The sequence below is a fragment of the Hyperoodon ampullatus genome, assembly GCF_949752795.1.
Source record: "Hyperoodon ampullatus genome assembly, chromosome: 2".
NCBI classification, from domain to species: Eukaryota; Metazoa; Chordata; class Mammalia; order Artiodactyla; family Ziphiidae; genus Hyperoodon; species Hyperoodon ampullatus.
Window position 1 is genome coordinate 19,055,300 of NC_136915.1, and position 9,273 is coordinate 19,064,572.

General features: G+C 48.1%; 1 protein-coding gene across 1 annotated transcript; it reads right to left on the bottom strand.

Moving 5' to 3' along the window:
• Window positions 1-489: 489 nt before the first annotated feature.
• Window positions 490-1,623, bottom strand: HTR1D (5-hydroxytryptamine receptor 1D; the record flags this gene model as incomplete). Its single annotated transcript, XM_079697308.1, has 1 exon — window positions 490-1,623. One exon carries the CDS (start codon window positions 1,621-1,623, stop codon window positions 490-492), a length of 1,134 nt encoding a protein of 377 aa, XP_079553434.1.
• Window positions 1,624-9,273: the final 7,650 nt, after the last annotated feature.

A 9,273-nucleotide genomic window follows, 5' to 3' on the forward strand; every position in this document is an offset into this window, starting at 1 on the left:
GTGGAAGAAATATTGATACTTGGGTGTTAATTTCCAATTAAGGTGCCACATGGAATGGAAACCCATCCACCTGACTCCAAATTCTCTTTCAACTCAGGTCATTAATCTCATCTACCCTCTTTTAAGCTCCATACAACACTTACGTAGACCAGAAAGCCTCCCCCTTTGAGCCTGGGGTCTTCCTACAGAGTCAGGCAGCTTTCTGCCTGAATTGTATCCATGGGGAAACCTGTGGTCACATTCTTTCCAACATGGATGAACTGTGAAAATATTATACTAAGTGAAGTCTTGTCCCATTTTACACAGCTGCCCAGCTTTTGGTGGCTCAGAGGTCAAGAAAACAACAGCAAAAAAGAACGCTGAACAATTCTATTGATTGAACCAAAACCCAAGATATCAGGACTAACCCAACTCTCGGGAAAAATAAAAAAGACAATTCCAATTGGATTACAGGACATAAAAGATAACAAGAGTCGCCACCAAACAAGACTAAGAGGCTTTCCTGAAATGGACGACTTTCTGAAATGCTTGCCGAAACTCTTCATTAAACACAGTATAGATTATTGGATTGATGAGGGAGTTTAGATAGCCTAGCCAGGTGAAAAAGTCAAAAAGGGCTGGGTGGATCCAGCAGGAGTCCCGGCAGATGGGGAGGACCAGAGATGCAACAAAGAAGGGCAGCCAGCAGATGATAAAGGCCCCCAGAATGATCCCCAGGGTTTTAGTGGCTTTCCTCTCTCGGGCAGCAGAAATCCTCTTGCGCTCCAGGACACTATCCGCAAGCTTGATCTTCACGTGGTTGAAAAAGAGAGGGGAACCGGCAGAATGAGAGTGCCCCTCGTGAAGGCTGGGATTGAGCGAGCAGAGCGAGGACCCCACAGAGCCTGTGATGAGACGGGCTGTGGTAAAGCGCTTCCCGTAGAGGGATGGCGGATTCAGGATGCGGTTCCGGGCGGCTGTGTAGATCTGGCCATAGAGGAGGATGAGCAACACGGACGGGATGTAGAAGGCCCCACAGGTGGAGTAGATGGTGTAGGAGATCTGAGAAGTGTTCACCAGGCAGTCCGACATCTCTTCATGAGCTTTGGCTTGCCGCCAAAAGAGTGGTGGGATGGAGATGCAGATGGAGATGGCCCAGACGATGGCAATCATGGCGGCTGCATGGCCTGCTGTCCGGCGTTTACTATACTCCAGGGCATCAGTGATGGCCCAGTACCTGTCCAGAGCAATGACACAGAGATGCAGGATGGAGGCTGTGCAGCACGTGATGTCAGAAGACAGCCAGATGTCACACAGGAGTTGGCCAAAGCTCCAGGTGTGGGTGGTGGTATATGCGATGCTGATGGGCATGACCAAGATGGAAACTAAGAGGTCAGTCATGGCCAGCGAGCCAATGAGATAGTTGGCTGGGGTGTGGAGCTTCCTGGTCAGGAAGATGGTGGTAAGCACAAAGGCGTTGGAAAGGACTGTGGCCAGTGTGATGATGGAAAGGACCACAGCAAGAGAAATCTTGAGGGCTTGGAGGGTCCCTGGATCCCAAGCCCCTGGAGTTTCTGTGGCATTCAGGGATCTGTTGGGAGCTCCCTGCAGAAGGCCTTCCACTGACTGGTTTGGTGGGGACATTGTAGATGGCTCTCTCTTCCCACAGACTTTCACACACGCAGCTCCTTCCTTCACAGTTGTCCTGCTCACAGAATAAGGTCATCCTTCTGTTTCATGGTGGTGGGAGGCAGCCATCAGAACAGACCCCAGTGAAAAGACCTCAAAACTTGACTATTTAAAGAACATTGAGGTGACTACCACCTGGTAGTTAAAGGTCTTTCCTAAACCGGATGAATCCCAAGATGTCTCACTGTTCTGGAACTTTGCCCAGCAACTGGTCAGGCCTAGAGGACACATGCTAGATTTGTTAGACATTTATCAGGATATCAAAACAGTGTAGGCAGTGCTCTGGAATTCTTGCCTTTGGCATTTTGGCTCCTTCCAAAGCTTGTGAGATAAATGTGTTTAATGAGAACTTCAGAATAATTTCCTCCATCCTATTCTGAGAAGATTCTGGATTTCAGGTCGCCTCTGGGGAGTTTTTTTTTTTATTATTAATTAATTTATTTATTTATTTATTTTTGGCTGTGTTTGGGTCTTTGTTGCTGCACCTGGGTTTTCTCTAGTTGCGCAAGAGGGGGCTACTCTTCATTGTGGTGCATAGGCTTCTCACGGCAGTAGCTTCTCTTGCGGAGCACGGACGGGCTGTAGGCGCGTGGGCTTCAGTAGTTGTGGCATGCGGGCTTCAGTAGTTGTGGCTCACGGGCTTCAGTAGTTGTGGCTCACGCGCTTAATTTCTCCGCTGCATGTGGGATCTTCCCAGAGCAGGGATTGAACCCGTGTCCCTTGCATTGGCAGGCAGATTCTTAACCACTGTGCCACCAGGGAAGTCCCCTCTGGGGAGCTTTTAAAACTAGAGACAAAAAGAAGTACCAGCTGATTCAGAGAGGCAGTGCAGTCAACAGCTCACAATTTTCTCAGGTTCGTCTGGACGTGTCATGAGGTAATTGACTTTGGTTCCTGTCCCACTGAACGTTTGGAGTCCAAACAGACAAAACATTCCGGTTACCAAGACTCGAAGAATGCATGAGCTGGGAGAAGGCAAAACAAAGAGATCACTGTGGGTTCATCGAGAAGGGCACGTGTTCAGAAGTTCTGGGGGTTAAGGAAAAGAAAAAGTAGAGTTAGGTTCTAGAAGGACAATTTAGACACTTGAGATTAACTCTAAGATTAAAAGGATCCTGTTTAGTGCTGGCAGCAGTGCAGCATAACTGGCACTCTCACAAGTGTGAGGAGAATACAGGGGAGCGTGACGTGCCCACCCCCACAATCCCCAGAGGGGGCAAAGTGTCACAGCTGTTGGAAGCATCACAGGCTTGTTACAAGGACATGAAAACAGTTCTGTAAATTGTGAATCAGAAATCATCCTATTTATTCAGCAACAATGGAAACTAAACAAAATAACTCTACACACACACACACACACACACACACACACACACAGAGGCCACTTGGAAAGATACCAAATTGTTACCGTTTATTTCTCTACGAATTGGGGAGGAGGGGGCAGTGAACTTTCTTCTATCCATATGAATTTTCCAAATTTCCTAGAGTGAGCATGCATGACTCAGAACCAAACCAAACCAAACCACCTTTTTGTTAAGCAAAGAAATCAACTGCCAAAATAAAAACCCCAGAGCATTTTTCATGGTGAAAGTTCAAATCCAGAAAATACATTTGGCTTTCCAAATGAAAACTGGAAATTTAGTCACAAAAAAAATCTTAAAGAATCATTTTATTTTCTCCTCTGTGTCTCAGGAGTTGAATCTGGGTTTCAGTATTTAGGACAGGGGCAAGTTCTGGGGTCTGAAGTCCATGGGGCCTGGCAGGCAGCCCCTGGGTATATGGGGTTGGCAAGAAGAATGCCAAGACCCCTTAGCCTCATCCACAGCCCCCACTGTGTCTCTCCCTGCCTTGCGTGGAATGCTACAACTCCACCAGGAATCCCTATGATTCATTTTATCTCTTCCAGGTCAGCTTAGCAAACAGGTCTTGCCCTAAAAGCATTCAAAGCCCAGCAAGGGAAGCAGACATGTAGCTTCAAGGACCCTGGGATGGAGCTGGCAAGGCAGAATATATATATATACACGTACTTTTAAAAAATGTGATCATGATTATTATGTATGAATTTGTTTCATAGTTTATATGTTTTTTGATTGATTGATTTATTCATTATTATTATTTTTTAGGCCACGCCGTGGGGCACGCGGGATCTTAGTTCCCCAACCAGGGATCGAATCCATGTCCCTGCATTGGGAGCACGGAACCTTAACCACTGGACCGCCAGGGAAGTCCCCTGTTTTTCTTTTTTTAAATAATCTTATTCATTTTTATTTATTTATTTTTGGTTGCATTGGGTCTTCGTTGCTGCACATGGGCTATCTCTAGGTTCAGCGAGTGGGGGCTACTCTCCATTGGGGTGCGTGGGCTTCTCATTGTGGTGCCTTCTCTTGTTGTGGAGCACAGGCTCTAGGCGCGTGGGCTTCAGTAGTTGTGGCACGCAGGCTCAGTATTTGTGGTGCGTGGGCTTAGTTGCTCTGCAGCATGTGGGATCTTCCCGGACCAGGGATCGAACTCGTGTCCCCTGCAATGGCGGGCGGATTCTTAACCACTGTGCTAGCAGGGAAGTCCCCACAATATCATTCTTAGGCCTGTGTATTGTTCTACTGGCTGCCTACATTAAGGAGAAGGGTTTCAGTAGTCAAGGTCGGGAGGGATGGCATTCCTGGTGGCTGGAAAGGCATGAGTAAAGGCCCAGAGGCTGGAGTGCAGAGAGCAGAGGTGGGTAGGGGACAGCGCTCAGGTGGTGGCTGGCACCGGGCACGGGAGGCAGCAGGGCACAGGGGAGGGTTTGGCTTGGACTGGGGCAACCTGGGCTCTAATCCTTATTCTACCCCAGCCTTCCTGTATGACCTTGGGCAAGTCCTTAGGTCTCAGATTTCTTCTCCAAACAGGAGCCACCCCTGGCACCCAGGGCTGCTGTGGAGCTTTCATTGCTCTGGGCAAGGTCGGCCTTTGAAACCCACTAAAAGGCTGAGAAGTGTCAAGAATCATTATCGGGCTTCCCTGGTGGCGCAGTGGTTGAGACTGCCTACTAATGTAGGGGACATGGGTTCGAGCCCTGTTCTGGGAAGATCCCACATGCCGCGGAGCAACTAGGCCCGTGAGCCACAACTACTGAGCCTGTGCGTCTGGAGCCTGTGCTCCTCAACAAGAGAGGCCGCGATAGTGAGAGGCCCGCGCACTGCGATGAAGAGTGGCCCCCGCTTGCCACAACTAGAGAAAGCCCTCGCACAGAAACGAAGACCCAACACAGCAAAAATAAATAATAAATAAATTACTAAAACTCCTACCCCCAACATCTTCTAAAAAAAAAAAAATCATTATCATCCTATTTTCTTCATTCTGCTTGGCTCAGGGCTTTGTTGGGAAGGTTCAGTCTATGTCTATTGATTGACTGATTTAAAACATTAAGAAGCTAAATGTGCAATGTGGTAGTTTCCCTCCCACTTCCCAAAATCATGTTTCATCTTTAAAAAATATCTGCCTAGAGGAGGGCAAACAGCTTCAGTTTAAGAAAACCCATCTTAAGCCACCTGCTCTAAAACATTCCCAAAGTTTGAGGAATATTATCATACTACCTTTCATGGGGCTCTTGGTATGTTCCAGGCACTGAGTTAGCCCTGGGGCCAACTCCACCTAGGACCCCTAACCTACAAATAAACAAATCAGTGCTCAGAGAGGTGAAGTCACCTGCCCAAGGTCATCCACGTGCAAGTGGAAAAACCGGGTCCAGGGCCAGCTCTGAAATTTCCACGCTTCTCCACACTGCCTCAATTCAGGAAGCAAAGCCTTAAGGCATGTTTGCTTCTAGGAGAGAAGCTTGTTTGGGATCTCATGGTGATAAGTGAAAACGGTGATTCCCTCCTACCACCCCAGCCCTCTCCTTGCCCTGTGCTCCTCCCCAAAGGCCTCTGGCTGAAGATTTCCTCCCACTTCAGTTCACAGGGAAAATGTGAAGTCGGGCTGGACTGCTTGGAATTTTCTTCCCTCCAGACCGTCTGGGTGAGCGAGGTGCCGTCACTTCTCACGGAAGGCTGGTGTGCTTGCCCCACAAACCTTGGCGGTCACTCCTTGGGTTCCAGGGATTCCAATGACCTCATTCCAGTGAAAGGCGTGGGCTCAGACAGGCCTGAGAGGCTGGTGGGTGACATCTTGGGAATAAGGACGGGGTGGATTGCCTCGGTCAGGAATGCTGGGCTGGAGCTTTGCAGGAATTCACACGATTCTGGGGCTATCTCCTGACTGCCATCTTTCTCCAACTGGAACAAATTTGGGGGAATTTCCCACAATCCAGCTACCTTTGGAGATACAGACTACTGCTCTAGAGTCAACCACCTCTTTCCCATCACACTTCAAATAATAAGATAAAAAATACAAATTCAAACAACAGTGAGATACTATCTTCATCCAGCAGATAGGTAAAAAATTTTAATCTGATCACGTCATGTCAGTTTGGTAAAGATGTGGAGCAACAGGAATTGTCACCTCCCACTAGCAGAGTATAAATTAGAGGACCCTTGTTAACAAAAAATTTGGCCTATGTCGTAAATCTAAAAATGTAATGACTACCTCATAACCCAGTAATTTCACTCCCAGGTATATAAGACAGAGAAACTCTTTGATGTGTTCCCCAGCAGAGAGGAACGAGAATAGTTAAGGTGGTACTGACTGTAACAGCAAACAACTGGAAACCACCCAATCGTCCATGAGCAGCAGAATGGCAGAATGTGGCATATTCCTATGACGGGTGCTACAGAGAAGCAAGACTGAGTAAACCAAAGCACACGCATCAAAATGGATGATTCTCACAAACATAACAGTGCCAACATCAAAAACATGCCAGAAGAAACAAACTGTTTAAGGATATTAACATATGTGTCAAAGCCATAAGGAAAAGCAAGGAAATGTTACATATAAAATTCAGGGGAGGGCTTCCCTGGTGGCACAGTGGTTGAGAGTCCGCCTGCCGATGCAGGGGACACGGGTTCGTGCCCCAGTCCGGGAAGATCCCACATGCCGTGGAGCGGCTGGGCCCGTGAGCCATGGCCGCTGAGCCTGCGCGTGCGGAGCCTGTGCTCTGCAACGGGAGAGGCCACAACAGTGAGAGGCCTGCGTACTGCAAAAAAAAAAAAAAAAAAAAAAATTCAGGGGAATTCCCTGGTGGTCCAGTGGTTAAGACTCAGGGCTTTCGCTGCAGGGGGCCCGAGTTTGATCCCTGGTCGGGGCACTAAGATCCCGCAAGCCGCATGGTGCGGCCAAAATAAATAAATAAATAAATAATAAAGATACTTCCCTGGTGGCGCAGTGTTTAAGAATATGCCTGCCAATGCAAGGGACACAGGTTTAATTCCTGGTCCGGGAAGATCTCACATGCCGCGGAGCAACTAAGCCCGTGCGCCACAACTACTGAGCCTGTGTGCTGCAACCACTGAAGCCCACGTGCCTAGAGTCCGTGCTCTGCAACAAGAGAAGCCACCGTGATGAGAAGCCTGCGCACCACAACGAAGAGTAGCCCCCACTTGCTGCAAATAGAGAAAGCCTGCATGCAGCAAAGAAGACCAATGTAGCCAAAAATAAATAAAATAATTAAAAATAATAATAATAAAATAAAATTCAGGATAGTGGTTACCACTAGAGGGGAAAAGAAGAGGGGATGTAATCATCGTGGAAGGGTTTTTCCCGTTGCGGAGCACAGGCTCCGGACGCGCAGGCTCAGTGGCCATGGCTCACGGGCCCAGTCACTCCGCAGCATGTGGGATCCTCCCAAACCGGGGCATGAACCTGTGTCCCCTGCATCGGCAGGCAGTCTCTCAACCACTGCGCCACCAGGGAAGCCCTGTGGGAGAGTTTTAAAGGTATCAATGATGTTCTGGTTTTTAAGGTGGTGGTTGAGTACATGGAAGTTTATTGTTAGTCTTTAATCTGTAAGTATGTTTTATATATATTATATACACTCTTTTGTAGGGAATGATATATTTGTAATTTTTCTTAATTTTGTACATTATAAAAAAAAGAGAACCACACTACCAGCATTGGTAATATTGGAACCACACTACCAGCACTGATACATTGATTTTGATACATTAATACCTATCCATACATCCTGGTTCCAAAGATCTGGGTTCTGATCCCATCTCTGCCACTGACCAGCAGGGTAATCATGGGCAAGACATGATTTCTCTTTGATCCTCAGTTTCTTCGTTGGTAAAATGGGAACATTAGCATGGCTATGCTGCCCCAAAGGGGTGTTTAGTAGTTCCAGTAAGATCATGTATGTGATGTGCTGTAACTGTAGCATCCTGAACAAATGTAACCATGGTAACAGAGCTGGAGGGAAGTGGCTAAAAGCATACATTTTAGGTCAGGCAGGCTCAGATCCCAGTCTCCGTTTCTCCACTTCGTCACTGTGGCCATTGGGTAAGTCGCTTAAGCACTCCAAGCCTCAGTGATGGAGGTGATACTTCATACCTCACCGGAGTTTGGGGAGAACTGGTAAGAACATGGACCCAAATGCCCAGCATAGTAAATGATGACTTCTCTGGTTTCTCTAGGATGTATCCAACCATGTTCAGGTCTCCAGGCAACAAGGTCTCTTCCCTCACTAGAAACAAAGCATCGCTGTCCATTTTAGTGAGTGACGTCTGCCATTGTCAGACGTCATACCAGTCATACCAGGGAGCTTCTCCCCTGCCCACCACACTTCTGAGAGCCCTCACAGCAGCAGCAAGGACCCTCCTCAGCTTCTCCAGAGCCCAGCAGCATCTTCCCTGGAATCCAGATCATGCATCCTCCAGCTCCAGCATCTCTGCAGTGGGGTGGAGGAGAAAAAGCAGGCAGACAGACCTGGGTCCCAATCCCTACTTGGTCCACAGACCACCTCTGACCACAGCTGACTGGACCAGGGTGGACATGTGAGTCAAAACAAGCCAGCAGATTCTCTCTGGGGAATTTAGATTGGAGATTGTAAGCAGCTGGGTGGATAGACGATGGAGGGGAAGCAACTTGAAAGCTAAGGATGCTGGGGCGAGAGTCGGGTCACAGCCACGACCAAAGTCAAGGCAAGTGGCGGCGGGGAGCAGAAAAGCTGCAAGTAAACAAACCAAACCAAACCAAACCAAACAAAAACAGGTCTGCAGAGAGAGGCAGGAGAACGGAGCAGACAGAGAAAGGAGCAGAGAGAGAGGGGAACCACCTGCCCTAGGAGAGGAGGAAGGAGCCTTCCAAGCCCAGTGATACTCCTTATCCTTAGATGTACATGAGCAGCCCCTAGACCCAGGAAACTTCATTTGTAGCAACTTGCACTTTTCCTAGTTGAGCCAGTTCAAATGGACACACCAGGCCTTGAGAAAGAAATCAGACAGAGGATTTTCAGTTCCTTCCTGCCAAACAATCCCTACCCTGGGATGGAGGCAAGTCATTTCACCTCCTGCGCTTTTCTTCCCATCTGTAAATGGGGGTTCCAGCACCTTTTTCCCAGAACTGCTACGTGGATTCCAGGAAGGCACAGTGCTGCCATACCACAGGTGTCCTTTTTATCACTCTTAACTAAGGCTTCCTCCAGCCTGCAGGAAGATCAGTCACCTCCCCTTTCGGAAGGATCTTTATTTT